The sequence below is a fragment of the Chiloscyllium plagiosum genome, unplaced genomic scaffold (genome assembly GCF_037043375.1).
Source record: "Chiloscyllium plagiosum isolate Xiang-an unplaced genomic scaffold, Cpla_swu_hap1 HiC_scaffold_28, whole genome shotgun sequence".
NCBI classification, from domain to species: Eukaryota; Metazoa; Chordata; class Chondrichthyes; order Orectolobiformes; family Hemiscylliidae; genus Chiloscyllium; species Chiloscyllium plagiosum.
In genome coordinates this window covers 27,410,496-27,429,508 of record NW_028270166.1, presented here as the reverse complement: position 1 = coordinate 27,429,508, position 19,013 = coordinate 27,410,496, and the positions used below count along the sequence as shown (strand labels likewise).

The following is a 19,013-nucleotide window of genomic DNA, read 5'->3' as shown; positions in this document are numbered from 1 at the left end:
TGGACAACAGTCACCAATATCTCAGGGCACAAGCCATGGGCAGTAACTACCTGCAATCCCCATCCATGGAGGTTAGCATTGGGCAAGTACTGGCCTCACTGTATCATTGTGGAACATCTCTGACCCATTTATTATACAGTTTTCAACTTCAACCTTTCATTTTGGAGCACACCATCACATTTCAGAGTAATGCTGCTGCCAGGTCACTCTGTGCAGCGACAAACACCCAAGTTATGGACTGGGCCTCAAGGTTATCTAACACTCAATCATTTTCCATCTACTTTGATGCTTACCACATTCTTGTGTGACATTGACATTTTTCACTTTGACCCCTCAGCCTGACCTTAAAGGATTGCAGTACTTTTGTCTTGCCTTGTCTGAGCATGGACACAAAGTCAGCAGCTTGTCATGGCTTTCTGCAGTGATCAGTCATAGGGGTGAATCTGTTGCACAACACGACATTAATGAGCATGACAATTCCACTGCACATACTTAACCAAACAGTCATGTCTCAAAGCCAAAGGGGGTAGTCCTCAGTGATAGTTGGGGATGGGGGTGGGGGAGGGGGAGGGGATTGCTGTTGACAGGCTGATACTGTTAATCAAGGATGTCATCAGATAACAGTCCAGGAGTTTGGACATGATCACTTGGCTATTTGGGGCAATCAGGGGTCTTATACCTCTCCCATCCTAGAGTATGGGCCATGCTCAGCCCTGTAGGTCCAGTGTAATCAGTCTGGGGAATCACAAGTCAGCTGGAGATTTGCACAGCAATTAGTCAGGGGTCTGTTCATTTACCAGTCGTGGCTGTCTCTCAAAATTAGTCAGGCATTGCACCATGGTTGGATCTGGTGATGTATCCACTGATAATCCAGGAGAGTTCTCACAGACCTCTGTGTGGCAGGATAGCTGGGAGACTCAATTGTGGAAATTGGAGACAGCGTGCTGCGATGCAGAAGGGATAGTAATTAAGAAAGGGGTACCTCAACATATATGGGGAGTTGGGAAGATACAGCATGGGAGCAAAAGAGGTTCTGCGTAGTGGGGGTGGTGGTCATTAACAGGCAGCACCACCTGGCTTTGTTGGAGGGATTAGTAATCATAAAATCTTGCACATTAACCGACGGTATTGATTAAAATTCCTGACCTTAAGCACTCTTGTCTACGTCAAGCAACATTATGAATCAATTGTTCCAATGACTGTGAGGCTTAAGCAATGTTTTGCTGCCTGGAAAGATTCACCTTTATTAGCAAAGCAGCAATCACCTTCCACGAGTCCATGGCCCTCACATGGTGCAAGAGCTGCTCCCTTCACATTTTGGATCATAAATGTTTATACTGTTATCCTACATGTATGTATGGTTTGGTTACTGTATAGATTGGGAGAGGTTCTCATTATTGTTGGAACCTTCCTACTGTAAGTACACCTAAAAGTAACAGATGTCTGAATCAGGACAATGATATGCAACATCCATATCGAAACATTGTTGGGGGCTGCCATGTCCCAGTGTTTGGACAATGCTGTTCAAATGTTACGTGTGTGTTGAATGATTACATGACTGAAGGATTGCCTTCCTTCTAATAGTGCCTCATTAGGTTCGTTAGAACCATCACAAGGAACAGAAACTAGGGCCATCCCTGTGTCTGTTGCACCGAGGATGTTGTGAATGAGGAACACATGCATGTACAATCCCAGAAGCAGCATCAACCTCCAGTAAGTTAACACAGATAGTTTACACTAAAGCTAAGGCTGAAAGAGTTCCAGATTGTTATTATATTAGAAACAGTTCTGATGAGGAAGTGGAGACATTCCGACAGACCTATGAATGAAGAGTAGATAGATATTTGTTAAGTAATGATGCTACCCAGATGTCATTCGGAGATATTGCCAGTAACACATGAAATACCTATGGCAGGAAATAGAGGAATCTGGAAAATGCAGGCATCAATTAATAGGCCTATACTTCATAAATGGGCAGCGCAGTTCTGCACAACATGGCACACACATGCCATTAGGAAAACCCAGCATGTAATCAGATGAGCACTTTTGTTAGCCATACCAGTTTTCAGCCAAGTGTTAGTGGATTGTGAAAGATTATTACTGAAAATGAAAGCATTATGCCATTTGAATTGTTTTGTGATCATGTCAGAGGTCCATTAAAATTGATTATGGAGTTGTTCCTGAATGAGAAAGAATAGATGTAAAACTGCATGATGAACAAATATCATCTGTATAATTGATACATTTACACATTTTTTTAAATTCCATGCTCTTTAAACTTAACATACAAGTCTTCAGTTATCATTCAGAATTAGTAAAACTGATGTTAAAATACTTTGACTGCCAGGTCATCTGCTGCAAGTTCGAAAAAAGTAGCTTTTGTTCACAGTTTCCAAAGAGTCTTTAGATCATAGAATCCCTACAGTGTGGAAACAGACCATTCGGCCCAACAAGTCCACACCAACTCTCTGAAGAGTAACCCACCCAGAACCATTCCCCCACATTTACCCCTGACTAATGCACCTAACCTACAAACCCTGAATGCTATGGGCAATTTAGCATGACCAATTCACCTGACCTGCATATCTTAGGACTGTGAGAGAAAACCCGAGCACCCGGAGGAAACCCACGCAGACACGGGGAGAATGTACAAACTCCACACAGTCAGTTGCCTGAGGCTGGAATCAAACCCAGGTCCCTGGTCCTGTGAGACTGCAGTGCTAACCACTGAGCCACCATGCTGCCCTGAATGATTCAGCAAGGGCTATTATTTTGTGATTTTTACTGCTTGCTTGAGTTTTGAAATTTCACTTCTCTCAGCAGGAGTCCTGAGTTCACAGTTTCATTGATAGTTTATAGAGGATATTTAGAGGTGGCAGTGTTGTAGTTGTGTAGGAACAACTTGTCTGGAGCATGGGTTAGTATTGGAGCAATAGTCTTCTGTAGCACAGTTGGAATTTGGTTGGAATCTGCAACTTTTGCTGTGTCCAGAGCATCGGGTCCGCTAATATATTTTCTTCTACGGAGACCTCCAGGGTCTGTGAATGGCAGTGATTTATGGAACTGAAAGTCAGTACTGTGAACAATTTGTGTTCACTGAGCTCTGTGCATGGACCCTCAGAGCTGTACCTGAAAAGGAGCATTGTTCCAGAATACATTTTTTTTATCATGATTATCACTTGCAGTAAATCTAATCAGCTGAAAACTGATATGGTGTGGATTGCAGGAGGTGGCTAAAATCATCATTCACTTGACATTCGTCACCTGGTTTACCAGTTCAGCTGCATTATGAAAGACAGGACCCACTCTAAGTGTCTAATGAGGAAGACTTTCTCCATCAAGAGCTTTCAGAATCAACCTGCAAGGTCATTTGCAGTTTCTACTGGTGAAAGTCAGCACTTCCATCCACAGTGGAACATACCTGTTCATTCAACCAGCTCTGGTTTGCATTTATCCAGTGGGTAAATATTTCTGATAGAATCTCATCCTTTCAACTGCTTTTCTTGATCAGTTTAAACTAGAATCTTGTATGTTCAGATAATTCCTGCCCCAGTTACTAACTCTGGAGATCAATTCCATGACCTCTGAATTCTACAAACCCTGTCCCACTTTTGTCCCATAACCCAATAATCATTTACAGGCTATTGAATTTTTTTTTATTTTTGCTCAAACTGATACCAACCAAGTGAATCTGCTAGATCGTCTTTGTATGTCATTAAACTCCTTCCTATGATCTACAGGCACATAGCACTCAAACTAAGATTTTATTTAGGTTATAGGTGAATACTACCTCCAATAACTTTCATTATCTATGAATTTGACACTGAATAACATTGTGAAAATATTTGTATGTAAGCTTATAACGTACTGCAATTTACCGAAATATGAAAAAAAGATGACATTTATTGAGTATATTTATTGAGTGTCAGTTCATTCACAATGATTAATGGCAGAATCTTAAGTTAATTGTTATAAAAATAATGTTTATGTAAATATATAGTAGTTATGTAAAATTTACTTTTTATTCCTAGACTATCAAAACTTATTATATTTAATTTACATCTATAATAGTTAATGCCATAATCTATCACTGCCAGTGTGGTCTTTGTGCTCACAGTTTCCCGAGGTACATTTCTTTTGAATTCTGTTATTGGCAGTGACAGTATGAATAACCACCCTGATAATTGCATATAAATAGATAACAGCAAAATCACAAACAGTTTTCAATGTTAAAGTACAGAGTAATGATTTGTAAGAAGAAAATGCCTGGACAGATTTTAAGAAGTACAATAAGTGTTAATGACATTCAGTGTTCATAGCTAATGTTCAAAGAGCTTAATATATTTGCATTCTTTGATCTTTCTCTCTCCCACTCTCTCTCTCTCTCTATCTCCTTAGTATTAGCAAAGAAAGCTAGCATGTTCAAAATGGGAAGTTATCCAGGTGAGGTATAATGATTCCTTTGTCTCTAAACTTGAGGCAGCTCACAAGCAGGTTGTCAGAAGCTGGAGAGAATTGTGTCATAGGTTTTGCTGAAGTTAGATAGGGGTTTATTCAGTTACTGGACCCTCCTGGTGCCTCAAATGCATGTAAACATAGTCAGGTTCAAGTAAGAGATGGCTGTAGTTTGTTTGGATGGAGCCAAACTCCCATGTTTGTTCTTTTCTTTGATATGCCACTATACAGTACTGAACTGTATTTTTGACTATATATCTGTTTCTATTTAGACATTGTTTATGTATAAAATATATTTTGAAAGAAAAAAGAATTGTGTGATGGATAGAAATAAAAATGGAGAAGATAACTTTTGGATGGGTAGTGGCTCTTAGTACATCTATGAAGCCACTGAAGTGGAAATTTAAAGCTAATTTTAAATAGTTTTCCAAGTATAATTGTTCCTTGTGTAGCTAATATTTGTCCCATATATATCGGAGTAAATTCAAAGCCTGAAGGTACTGGAATTCCTAAGCTTATTTTCAGGATGTATCATATCATTTATGTTTGAAACTTTGGAGACAGATTGAAAGTTATGTTTTGCTCTGAGAAATGTCTGATTTTTAAGGTCTGTTTCTGAAATACTCTTCACAGAAAAATTGCATGCATATCCAAGTAAACCAAGCAGATAGATTACCAAGAATACAATCAAGGAATAATAAAAATCTTTGAGGAAATGGTGAGCAGTCCTCAAAAGTCAAGATGATGGGTTGGCAGTACATTCATTTTTTTTTCTCTGTAAGCCACAAAGATTATTCCATTCATTTCTTGTTAGTCATCATTGTAATGTTGAATTGCTGCAGAACTACTATTTTCCTTCCAGATGTGTATAGTATATTCCAAAAGGATCTTGTAACATGTTGTAGAAACCAGTAAATCTGTTCCTTACACATAAGGCAATCTAGAAGTAAACAGAAACAGCAAGCAATTAGGAAGGCAAATGGTATGGTGGCTAACATTGCAAGAGGATTTGAGTTCGGAAGTATGGATGTTTACTGCAGTTATACGGGGCATTGGTGAGACCAGTCTTGGAATACTGGGTATTGTTTTAGTCTCCTTCTCAAAGAGAGTATAAGATGCTGTAGAGGAGTACTGCAGAAGTTTGCTCGGCTAATCTCTAGAATGGCAGGCTTGTCCTATGAGGAGAGATTGGTTCAACTGAGCTTATATTCATTAGAGTTTAAGAGAATGAAAGGGGATCTGATTGAAACATACAAAATTCTAACAGAGCTGGAAAGGGTAGATGGAAGAAGGGTGTTTTTCCTGGTCTAGAAGCAGGGATACAGTCTCAGGTAGACCATTTTGGACTGAGATCAGAAAAGAATTCTTCACTCAAAGGGTTATGAACTGCAGAATTCTTTTCCCCATAAAGGCTGTGGAGGCTAAATTTATGAATATATTCAAGAAAGAGACAGATGAATGTTAGATTTTAAAGGCATCAAAGAACATGGGGAGAAAGTGGAAAACGGCATTAAAATGGAGGATCAGCCATAATCATATTGAATGGCAGAGCAGGCTGAAAGGATTAAATGGACAACTCCTGCCCCTAGTTTCTGTGCTCCACAATGTTTATTTGTGAAGCTGTAATATGTGAAATATTACAATTTGTCAGTATTGTGAGTACAAGAGACACATGCCACATTCAGACAAATTAATTAAACAAATTGAAAAAGCAGTCTGTGAAAGGCCATTTGATGTAATATTTTGAGCTGAAGATTTTATTTGATTATTTTTCTTGTTATAGTGCAGCTGTAATTTCTGACTTTGGTCTATCTGGCCTAATTAATCTGCAGGTTAGAGCGAGACTGCATCCAGCGCTTCCTGCAGCCAGAAATCTGAAGGTACCAGGAAATAGCATATATGCACCCAATACCCCTCACACCCAGACACTCTATACAATTTTCTCAGTTGGAGATGCAGGCATCATCCAATATATCTGGGGAACTAACTAAAACAGCATAATAACATGGCAATATTCAGCAGCATTTTGTACTGTTCCATCCCAACATTGCCTTCATTCCTAATCTTTGACTTTAGTTGCCCTATTGAGTTTTGAGTTTGTTATTGTTATTTACCTTTAGTTTGTGGTTTGATTTGGATTTGAATACTATTTAGATTTCTTCAGGTAACTTATAGATTGTTCTGGATTCGGTATGTTTTCTGTTATCCATGAACAACTTGGATCAAACACTGGTATGTTTCCTCAGACTCCATTACTTACAACCTAGTATATCTAAGCATCTCTTTCTTGGATAGACTATTTCATGATTTTTCTCATAGTCTTGCAAATGACTAATAAGCAGTATAGATAGAGTTAATGATTATTGTCTTTTTCCTAGAATGGGGGATTTCAAGACTAGGGGGCACATTTTTAAAGTGAGAGGAGAGAGCTTTGAAAAAAAAGTCATGAGGCTCAAATATTTTTACACAGAGAGTAGATCGTGTGTTGAATGAACTTCCCGAGGGAGTGGTGGATGTAAGGGATGGATGCTTAAAAGACATTTGGATAAGCACATGAAGAGGTAAGATTTGGAGGGACATGGACCAGGAGCAGGCAGGTAGGACTAGTTTAGTTTGGGATTACGTTCGGCATGGACTGGTTGGACTGAAGGGTCTGTTTCCGTGCTGTGTGACCCTATGGTTGTTGATATCATTATTACATCATGATACACATCACCATCTCAATACTGCAGTCAATAACACATTTCTCCATAATCTGGGCATTGGGATGTCAACATGTGGCAAAAGGATGTAACAAAAACATTGAACTAACAAATTAAGCTTGTGAAAGCTTCAAAAAGCATTTTTTGCAAATGGTTTTGAGAACATTTCTGGAATAGAAATATTCAAATACATCTTTCATCTCTGATACTGGTTTGAGAAATTATTGAGTTGTTTTAGATAATCTTTTCCATCAATAGTTTTGAAAAATTACTGAGTAAATATGTGAGGTAACTTCTTCAATTATTTAACAGAACTTTAGTTTGGCCAAGTAATTCTGCAACTAGTAAACAGGCAAAACAAACCTGCATACCTTAATGTGATAGCTGGTCTACAATTTTGTAATACAATATCATTAAGGCAACTGAATATACTTACCAAGAGAGCTAAAATCGTAATGAGGAACAGAGCAAGCAGAATGGCAAATACTATAACTATGATGGCCCAATACGGTAATTCAAATCGATCAGAGAAGACAGGAGCCATGGGGTCTGCATGGAGATAAACACAATATAAAAATACAATTGTACATACAATAATAATGAAAATAACCAATAAATATATTCCAATTATAGCTTATGCTTAAGCATATAGAAAATATATTCAATATTTTTGGGCAAGCATTACGATAAGCTATAAAAGGAAAACAAGACTTGTTTTAACATTGTGCTGGACTTTAGGTGTCCAGCAACCAGGGTGCATGTTCAAGAGCAAGGTAAAGAGTGATGAGGGCTTAATTTAGAACAAAGTATGAACAGCTTGTTTTCGTATTGTAGCAAAACTTATCCTGGACTTGAACATTATGCTACTTTGTTTTACTTTTTTGTACATGGGATTTGGGCATCACTAGCAAGGCCAGTATTTATTGCTCATTTCTACTTGCCCAGAGTGCAGGTCAGAGTTAAGACTGGCTGTTATGGATCACATATAGGCCAGACCAGGTAAGAATGCAGATTTTTTTCCCAAAAGGGACTGTATGTTAAAGTATCAATTTAAAGAAAAACCACAAGAACTGTGGATGCTGGAAATCAGAAACTAAAACAGAAATTGCTGGGAAAGCTCAGCAGGTCTGGCAGCATCTCTGGAGAGAAATCAGAGTTAATGTTTTGGGTCCAGTTCTGAGCAAGGGTCACTGGACCAGAAATGTTAGCTCTGATTTCTCTCCACAGATGCTGCCAGACCTGCTGAGCTTTTCCTGCAATTTCTGTTTTTGCTTCTGATTCAAAGAGTTTGAATCACACAATATAAAGTGTGTTGAATGAGGGAATTTGCTTTTGCTGTGATGCAGTAGTGAATTCAAATCATTTCTCCAAGCTGAAACCTGAAAGGCTCTGGTCCATCAGATTTGAATGGATAATCACTTTAGATTCCACAGAAGGTGCTGCTTAGCAACATGTTTCAGTTAAAGGAAGTCAACAAACCAATGTTCATTTTAAGCACGTTTTTCATGCCTAATCTTTATTGAAATATATGTGGCACTCTCAGCACTTTTTGATACCACCAAGCCTTTAAAAGTCCACCTGTCTACTTAGGTCTCTGAACATCGCCTGTCCTATTTTCTTCTTGCATTTGCTCCTTCTCCCAATAATGTACTTAAGCATCAACCTGTTGGTGCATCCAGTGTGTAAAACTATGTGTAGCCCTGCTGACCACAAACTCTTTCTAGGCTCTTTTAAACATTGGTTCAAATTGATACAAATTGAGACTGCAGGAGTTTTAGAAAACATTCACATTTTAGAACAATTGTTGAACAAAGATCTATGAAATTATAGTTCTGTGTTATGATATATTGTATCCTTTAATTCCCATGTTATATTTTGGAGGTAGCATGAGAGTAAAATGCAGAAAACATTTATATTTATTTGATATTCCTAATTTATCCCACCTTAAGGCACAGTATAAATTTATGCATCACAATTAACTTTCACAGCAAATTGCACGCCTTTATGTTTATTAGAATGACAGTTCGTTGCTAATAAAAATCATTATAAAATATGTGAATCAATTCAGAATAACAATGCAGGACTGATACATACCCACAGATACACTATCACTTCTAAGTTGAAATAATCTGCCAAGCCATCTTGATCCATTTGTTCCAACATCAAATTCTGATCTCAGTTCTTTTGCAAGGATTGGTCTGTTTGATTTTGAAGGATCAAAGTAGCAAGAAGTGGAAACTTTGATTGATCCTGGACTGTTGAAACAGACCAGAAATTAAAATAGAAATAAAATCTTAATTATATAGTGAATGAAGTCTTTTGCACAGCATATATATATGGTTAACATAGACAATTAGATTGGTTAAAAATAATGCTACTGCAAGCAGAAAGCCTCATAATTAAAAATTGAAAATGGAAATTGTAATTTGGGACACATAGACATGAAAGTAATGTCCAGTAGGTGCGCACGTGCTATTTTCCAGATTGCACATTTAACTGCAAGTGTGCACCTACTGGAAGTTATTTTATATTTTAATTATTATTGGTGTTTCAACATATAGAAATGAAATCATTTTTTCTCTCTTTCAATCCCACATTACAATTCACAGAAATGTCATGGGACTAAAAATGTTAACTCTGTTTCTCTCACCACAGATGCTGCCAGACCAACAGTTTCTATTTTTATTATTTTCCCACTCTTTGTTCTAGAATTTTATGAGGGCTTTGGGGATATTGCTAGTGAGAAAAAAGTTGGAGAGAAGGATCTGGGGTCTAATAAGGGGTGGAACAGGAGTCCTTAGGCAGATGGGTCTTGGAATGAGTTTAATCACATAGGATCCTCAGGTAGCCAGTGCAATTCTGGAAACAAATGTTAAGGCACAGAGAAGGTCATTAGATCCATCATGTTCACAATGGCTCTTCAAGTATGCATCATTACCTCCTGCCAATCTCCTGCTTTACCCTCATACTCTTGCATGTTATTTCTATATAAATAATCAGCTAATGCCTTCTTGAATGCTTCAATTGAACTTGCCTCCACCATAAATCCAGGCAGTGCATTCCTTACCCTAACTATTAGTTTTCACATCTCACATTTGTTTTTTTAGCAAATCATTTTAAATATATGCCCTCTGGTTCTTGATCCTTTTGAAAGCATGAACTGTTTCTCTCTATCAATGGTATCCACCCCTTATAATTTTGAAAATATCTATCAGACCTTCCCATAGTTTTCATTTCTCCATGAACAACAAACCCAACTCTTTCAATCTATCTTCATATAGAAATTTCTCATCCCTGGAACTGTACTTGTAAATTGCTTCAGCATTCTCTCCAATACATTCATATCCTTCCTATAATGTGGCGCTCAATATTGTATACAATATTCCAACTGAGGTCTAACATGTATCTTATCCAAATTCAACATCACTTCCTTGCTGCTGTACTTTATGCCCTGATTAATAAAGCCAAGATCGCATTGGCTTCATGAGAGGCTATCTCAGCCTGTCCTGCCAAGCCCCTCTGCTCCTTCCTCCTACCACCCCCTCCCCCCCCCCCCCCCCCCCCCCACCACTGCCACTGCCCCACCCCCTTAACTTTAGAACTCTACTGCCTATTTTGCTTTATCTTCTATTGTTCTTCCTCACAGCTCACTGTATTAAAACCCTATCTGCCACCTGTCTGCCCACTCCAGCCACATGTCAATGTCCTTCTGGAGTTGTATATTTTCCTCCACACAGTTTGTAAAAGTTTCAATTCTTATATTATCCATTGTCTTTGATGTTGTCCGCTACATCATTAATGTTAGTCATGAAAAGCAAGGGCCCCAATGCAAACTCCTGCACAAGCCAACCTCAAAATAAAATACATTGACCATTAGTTTTTGCTTTCTATCACTCAGTCAATTTTGTTTCCCTTTTATTCCACAATCAATATCTTTCTTCATAGGTCAGTTGTATGACATAAATATTAAATTCCTTCTGGAATTCCAAGTATATCACATTCATCACTAAGCCTTTCCATTATCTCTTCAAAGGATTCCAGCAGGTTATTTAAACACTATTGTCCTTTTAAAAATCCACCTGGCTCTTCCTAATCAACACAACCTCTTCTGTGCGACTATAAATTCTATTCTGAATAGTTGTTTCTATATGCTTCTTCACCACTGAAGTAAAACTGAGTGGTTTGTAATTGCTGGACTTGACCTTACTGCCTTCCTTCAAAACACTTAGAAGCATCTGAACAACAAACTGTTAAATTGTTTACATCGTGCACCAACAGAAAAAGAGGCATGAACCTTGTTGAAGCTAACTATTCTCCCACAGTTGACTACTTTTTCTTAATAAATGTTTGAAGCTTTCTTAGAACCTAAAGGGAAACCTCAGACCAAAGATGCTCACCACCATAATCACAATTTTAAAAACAGAATGGAAATAATTTATGTCTTGAATAAGCCAACATATGTGCCTCTGCCCTCCCAGTATTTTTATGGCCAGGTCAAAAGGGAACTATCTCAATAGAAGTTATACCCCAAATATCTTGATCCTCCATTCAGTAAAAATCTTGACCTTTGCCATTCTGCACTCAAGACCCTTTGAAGTAAACTTCTTTTATTTCATTTATGCTTCACTTCTAACAGTTTATAATGCTTCAAATTCTGAACGTTTTTTTGCGATTACCCTGTTAAAAAACAAAAGGCTCTATGCCGTTTGCTTAAATGCCAAGATACATGACAAAGAAAAATGAATAGGCCACTTGGCCCCTCAGGCCTGCTCTGCCATTCGATAAGAATGTAGCTGATATGGTTTTGATTTCAGCTCTACATTATTGCATACCTTCGAGAATCATTCATCCTCTTGATAATCAAGAATCTATTTACCTCTGCCTTTTTAAAAAAATCTGCATTCACTGTATTTTGAGGAAGGGATTAAACAAACAGACAAACTATTGAAGTTCTGAAGTTAAAACTAGATCTTCTTTCACATTTCATTGAATAAAGGATACTTACTTTAGAGTCTTGGTAACTGCTGATATATAACTTTTATTTTTATAATTTTAACTTATTTTCTTTATCCCTCACATTCCCACTGCTTAGGCTATACATTTAGTTTTGCTCTGACCATAATGAGATTTCATGTAGTGGATTACTGACCTAAATGATTTTACTCAGCTTATATAAGAATAGTAATTTTTTTAAATCTTACCTTAAACTAGTAATGTGGCAAAATTTATAACTGTCCTTTAACATGCTGTTTTCAAATAAATTTGAGAGCTGAAGAAATATAAGAGTAATTGTAAATTTTCTCTTTTCAAAACATATAAAGTTATACTTAAAACAGCAATTAATAACTTAGAACAGCAAGTTTAAAATATAGTTTCTACTTTTGTTTGTAACACTGAAAAATATTTCAAAGTCTGTATTGAATAACTAACTAAATCAAGTGCAAACAATTTGCTTTCTGGAAACCATTATTTAATATACAGGTATTTTAAATAAATATTCTAACGTTAATGCTGTTAGTGAAAAACAAAGTGCATACGTTTCGCATAAGATTTGTTGTCATGTGTCTGTATTCAGCAGAACTTGGAATTTGGAGTCCATCTGTAAAGTTATAGTTTATTACTGTGAAGTTAACTTCAAAGGTGAGATCTCCCTGTTTTTCTGACATTGCTGGCAGCTCTCGTTCTGCAGGTGTAGCAGGTTCCACAGTAGTTTTCAGTTGCTCACAACCTAAAAAGAAAGTGCATTTTTAATGTTTTCCAAAACTCATGCAACAATAATTGTAATTGACTATAAAGACTGTAGGAAAAGTTTACATAAGACCAGTTGGAAAGTAAAGCAAATCAAGAACTGTTGGAGGCATTTATATTTAAATGTTTTAAAGATTTGCTTAGTAAATCTTTAAAACATTTAAATATAAATGCCTCCAACAGTTCTTTTAAATAAACTAATAAATGTAGATAAAAAATTAAAGCTGAAATTAGAAACTTGTTTTCCCTAGTTCTGCAATATAAGCATATGTAAAGGACTCTAAAGTTGAACCTAATTTTATGTTAACAATGAATTACGTAATTTTCAGATAATTCATGATTTTCAAGCAGACAAACAAGATGAAGTTATATTCTGATATCTTGTCAGTTTAACAGTTTAGCAGAACTATTCTATTAATGTTGCCAAAAAAGCACTTCGCTTGCTGTAGTTTCCTGACGGCACTGTGAGTTTATTCTGCAAACAGTCATATAACGCAAACTGGAAAGGACCCATACTGATTCCTGAAGTGATTCCTCAGTTAAGTTGTGATGAAGGTCCCACAAATGGTCTCAAATTCTTAATGCTACAGGGAGAGAAATCACTGAAGTCTATGTAGTCAACACCCTACCCAGCAACATTTATATACCTGGATACTGAGTGAAAGTGGTATTGGGTCTAATTATATTGGCTTCTACAGTTGGATAGTCTTTCAATATCCAGTGCCCAAAATTCACATTGAATAATGCCACTTGGGACAGATGTTGAGAGTACTGAGTTGGTGCTGCACTGTGGCCCAGTGGTTAGCACTGCTGCCTCACAGCACCAGGGATCTGGGTTCAACCAAAGCCTAGGGCACTGTTTTTGTGAAGTTTGTACATCTCCCCATGTCTGCATAGGTTTGCTCTGGTTTCCTCCCATAATCCAAAGATCTGTGCAGGTTAGGTGGATTGACTGTGCCCATTGGGTCCAGGGATGTGCAGGCTAGGTGGGTTAGCCATAGGAAATTCTGGGTCATGGGATTGATGGTCAGGATGGGATGCTCCCCAGAGGGTCTATGTGGACTTGATGGGCCTAATGGTCTGATTTCATTCTGTAGGGATTCTATGATTTGTATACATCATTTAAGATTCCAAAGTTGTTGAGTGAGATGGCGAAGGGATAAAAATCATGTATGAGAATTTTCAATATTAAGTATTATTTGTAACATGTATCAATTCTTTCAACTGAGTGTCTGTAAATTGATAATAATAAAATTGCAAGAAAGTCTTAAATTAACTATCTGTACTATGAACAAAATGAAACGGAGTTTGCGGACAGTTCTTTCATTTGAGAGATCTGCCTTTGAATAAAATGATTTAAAAAATTGTTTCCTTCTTGTCTATTAAAAATAACTTTTGGACTATGTGAACCCATTTCTTACTAGATATCAAAATGACAGTCTGTATCAGGGAAATTATGATATCCCCACTCCAGCATTATACTCATATGGATGTAGGTTTGCTCGCTGAACTGGAAGGTTCATTTTCAGATGTTTTGTCACTATACTAGGTAACATTATCAGTGAGCCTCTGGATGAAGCACTGGTGGTATGGCCCATTTTCTATTTATGTGTTTGGGTTTCCTTGAGTTGGTGATGTCATTTTCTGTGGTGATGCTATTTCCTGTGGTGATGCCATTTCCTGATCTTTTTCTCAGGAGAAAAAGAATAGGAACTGGCATCACCACAGGAAATGACATCACTGGAGGAAATGGCACCACCAACTCAAGGAAACCCAAACACATAAATAGAAAGTGGGCCATACCACTAGCGCTTCATCTAGAGGCTCACTTATGATGTTAACTAGTATGGTGACAAAACGTGTGAAAATGATCCTTCCAGCTGAGCCAGAAAATGATCCAGAACCTCAACCTGAGCTACAAATCTTCTCAAAACGCATTATACTTATATGTTAATTCAGGGCTAATAATTAAGTTAGAGTAAAAGAAACATTTTTCTTCAAAACCTGTGACCAGGGAATGTGGGTTATTTATACATTGGCTCAAAATGAGGAGAAACTCCAATCCCAAATGCTAACATCTCTTGTGTCAGAATACACAAGATTTATTTTTAAATGCAGCAACCTAACAGTGAAATTAATCTAAAACAAGATTATAATAATCCAGCGGTCAGTAGGTCAATAGTTAGTAATTGTACATAGAGACCAGTGGAACAATGGACTCTTCTCCAAATACTGCCCATTGGCATTGTAATGAAAAATTACAAATAAATTTAGTTAATTTCTTAAATGAATAAATGTTGTAATTTAGCAACTAACAAACATACTAGTTCGCTGGTTGAGAACATGGTTCAATAAATGACGAAGCAAATGAACATTGCTCGCACAAGTTATCTCAGCTGAAATTGGTTCTGATATGGATAGTCTGATTGAAATATACGAAGGACATTTGTTAAGATAGAGATTAAATTAAATTGTCAATAGTTAGTTACCAGTTATCAGGAGACTGTTGCTTTCAAGTGTGTACGTTGTTAGAGTTGAGGTATTGTTTGTTCTTTCTTGGAATGCCTGCTTCACAATAACTTCATCAACTTTCTGAGGACCATTTCTGAAAGCACAAGCTGCTTGTACTTTCACGTAAATCTCATTTGTAGCACTGCCAGAAACAAAAATATTTGTAATCACAGTTCATAAGTAATAATATTCATCTTCAGATAGATTTCAGTTAATCCATTTGAATGAATTGCATAACTTTAACTTTAACATGCATATCACAAATATCTAAAAGAAGGTTGGAGAGTGAGGGGGGAGAAAGATATAAAAGGGACCTAAGAGGCAACTTTTTTGCAGAGGTGGTGCATGTATGGAATGAGCTGCCAGAGGAAATGGCAGAGTCTGGTACAATTACAGCATTTAAAAGGCATATAGATGGGTATATGGATATGAAGGGTTTAAAGGGATATGGGCCACGTGCTGGCAACTGGGACTAGATAAGGTTGGGATATCTGGTTGGCACTGATGAGTCGGAATGAAGGGTCTGTTCCGTGCTGTACATCTCTATGACTCTGTGACTCTATGGCTTAAATTATTATTGCTTTTGAATAGAGAGTGCAAATACATTTTAACTCTGCTGGTCAATAATTGTTTGTCACAACATGCAGGAGGGTCAGGTGTTTGCATAGTATTTTACTTTGAAATTCTTTCAGGAAAGGATATTAGGAGATTGACCCAGTAGAGGTAACAATAGTATTCTGCCTAGAGACCAGTCAGGAGCACTCCAATTGGCCACTGTCAATTATCATCAACAGGAAGAATTGAAGTAAGTTGAAATTTAAAGGTATTTAAAATGAACTTTATTGGAAGTGTCAGATCATGTTCGATCTATTTTGGGGTATAAGTCAACCACTTTGGACTGATTTCAAACTCAAACCCAACTCAATGACACACAGTGTAAAGGCCAATAGACATGAATTTGCTGCTATCAAAATGCATTCCCATTCCTTGATGACGGTTTAGTGATAGGATTTGATTAGGTAAATATATTTTAAAATACTTAGTGGTGATTCCTAAAATATCATATACCAGTCAAATGAATGTTTATCCTCATATATACTGAATTTTTAAAAATCAGGGAAATAAACAGTCAATATCCCTCCTTGATATTCCTCAGAATAGAATGGAATAGTTCTTAAGACACGTTATGAACTCACTTTTGGAATGATGCATTCAAAGAAACCAAATCTACTCACAAAAACAAACTATTAAGGAAACTAGAAATCTGATATAAAAACAGAAAATGCTGGAAATATTCAGCAGATCCAGTAACACCTGGGGAGATGTACAAAAGTTACTAGTTCAGATCAATATCCTTTCATTAGAATCCAGTTTTACTGAGTATTTCCAGCATTTTCCTTGTTCTTATTAACTTTAACCATGTTTTGCTTATGCATAACTGCACTGGTCCTGAAGTATTCATCTTGGCTGATAAAAATGACTCATGCAGTCTCATAACATTAGAAATGTTTATTTTCACTGATCCATATTTACCTTATAAAGTTAGATTTTTAAAGGGAATTATGTGAATATTGTTTTCATTTTTTTTAAAATTCATGACTGTAAAAATCTAAAAGTATTTGTGATTTTCTTTTTTTATAAACAGACTCTTTCTTCATGGACGCCAGGTTGTACAACAACATTGTGGGAACAAATCATACAATTTAACACTGAGCCATTCACTAAATAAAAAATTTCTTATTCCAGTCTTCATTTTAAAATAAAAAAGTTGTTTATGTAAGAAGCTCTTGAGATACATCAGCAACAAGGTAAAAGATATAAAGGAGTTAAATTCTACGTACTCTTCAATTTACAATCAAATCTGCAACAGCTAAAGAAGATTTCTTACCTTAAAGAGGTGATTGTACATTCTAAAAATGCTGCATTTATATTGCTGTTGCGATATAAGTTATTGAGCTGCAAAGAAATCACGATTTAATAAGATCTTGACATTACTTAAGATAATTTTTTTAATAAATATTCTTTTGGCTTATTTAGATATACCTGATGAATCATAGTACTTGATGCAGACAGATACAATGGTGAAGTGGTATCAAATAGGGCTGGATTGAGTGGTAAGTTTGTGATGCCAAAAGACACATTGAAGCACAAAGGTTTCTGGCCCTCAATTGGATTTTGTGTCACAGGCATGACTGGTGGTTCATCTGGAAAGATAGCGAGCGCAGAATTAAATACATTGAGAGCTTTATTTCAGATCTTTATTCTTTACATTTTACAATAGAAACAAAACTGAGGCAGTTTGAAGCCATTGTGTGAACATTTCAGCAATGTGTAAAAAATGGAGAAAAAATGTCACTGTTTTCTAATCTTAGTTTCCACATTTCAAAATTTTGATTCTGATGAGTTTTTACGTTCAAACTGAATCATTAGTATTGCTACAGAAATAATGCTTCCTTAAAACTGCTGGCTCATAACAGTTTGGATGTTAGCAATGTTCTCCTGTTATAGATATTTTTTAAACAACTTGTTCGAGACTTTAACAAAGACAAATATTGCTGGAAAGGCTCAGCAGGTTTGGCTGCATCTGTGGAGAGAAGTCAGAGTTTATACTTCAGGTCTGGTGACCCTGCCTCAGAATTGGTCAGAGACATTATAGCACATCTCTGCAGTAAGTGGGGCTTGAACCTAAGTCTCCTGGCTCAGGGGTCATGACCACAAAAGCCCTCCATTCTTCACTTATATTAAGGGTACAAGCTGACTCTAAAACAGGCACACCAAGAGAAAACTTTGAGGGCTGACATGTTAATAAAGAATGCTTGAAAGACATCTGACTCAATATTGGATTGGGCTATTTTCCAGGCATCCTGATACATATGTAAATAATTTCCATGTGGAGTGAAGGAAATAACTATATAAGAATGGTTAACAAATCTTCATGAATTAGCAATGCATACGAGTCTTTAAAAGTATAAACATGATACAGTTGAGGTGCAACATAAGAGAAGACTAAGTTTACATTTGGCAAGTTTTCAATCCAATCAAGCTATAAACCTGGAAAGAGAAACACCACAGGATGGTGCCAAAAGGCTGTGAAATAGCCTGAACATCAGGTGATGTGGACATTAGATAATTAACTCTATGAATTTGCTGCTTGAGTACATTTCCCAATTTCCATGCCATCACTTGTGTTGTTCAAGCAAGTAACTTTTGTTAATGGTTAGTTGATTATGTTGTTAAAGAAACACAAGGTATGAGCTTTGTTTGACTAAGGACTGAGAGAACGTAGTCAGATGAGATTTGGACTCCTGGTCAGTCAGTGCTAGATGAATTGTCAGCCTGATAAGCTCAGGCATTTTGCCTGATTACTACCCATCTCCTCTACTCCATTTCAGTCCTGCTGTAGAATCCTGACTGGTGAACTGGCAAAAGCCAGAAACCAAACTCGTTACTCACCAAGGGCGCTGGACATTACTGCTGTGAGTGCTGTCCTACAGGAGTCAAATGTTGGCCATAAACCAGCTGACCACTGCCATGTTATGGTATTGGTTGGCCCCTTTGATGCCTCTTCTGGCGTTTGTCATAAAGATATAGAAGACG

The 19,013-nt window shown here is 37.0% G+C and overlaps 1 protein-coding gene across 1 annotated transcript in view; it reads right to left on the bottom strand.

The window, feature by feature from the left end:
* Positions 1–3,822: 3,822 nt before the first annotated feature.
* The window catches only part of LOC122539219 (mucin-16-like), a 59,569-nt gene continuing 44,378 nt past the window's right edge, over positions 3,823–19,013 (bottom strand). The window contains exons 54-61 of the mRNA XM_087975845.1: positions 17,460–17,620; positions 17,305–17,372; positions 15,395–15,558; positions 12,695–12,885; positions 12,359–12,426; positions 9,252–9,412; positions 7,594–7,706; positions 3,823–5,395 (exon numbers count right to left, since the gene is read on the bottom strand). Of these exons, the coding sequence (XP_087831971.1) occupies positions 5,303–5,395; positions 7,594–7,706; positions 9,252–9,412; positions 12,359–12,426; positions 12,695–12,885; positions 15,395–15,558; positions 17,305–17,372; positions 17,460–17,620 (1,019 nt within the window). The 3' untranslated portion in view covers positions 3,823–5,302. The remainder of the gene's footprint in view (positions 5,396–7,593; positions 7,707–9,251; positions 9,413–12,358; positions 12,427–12,694; positions 12,886–15,394; positions 15,559–17,304; positions 17,373–17,459; positions 17,621–19,013) is intronic.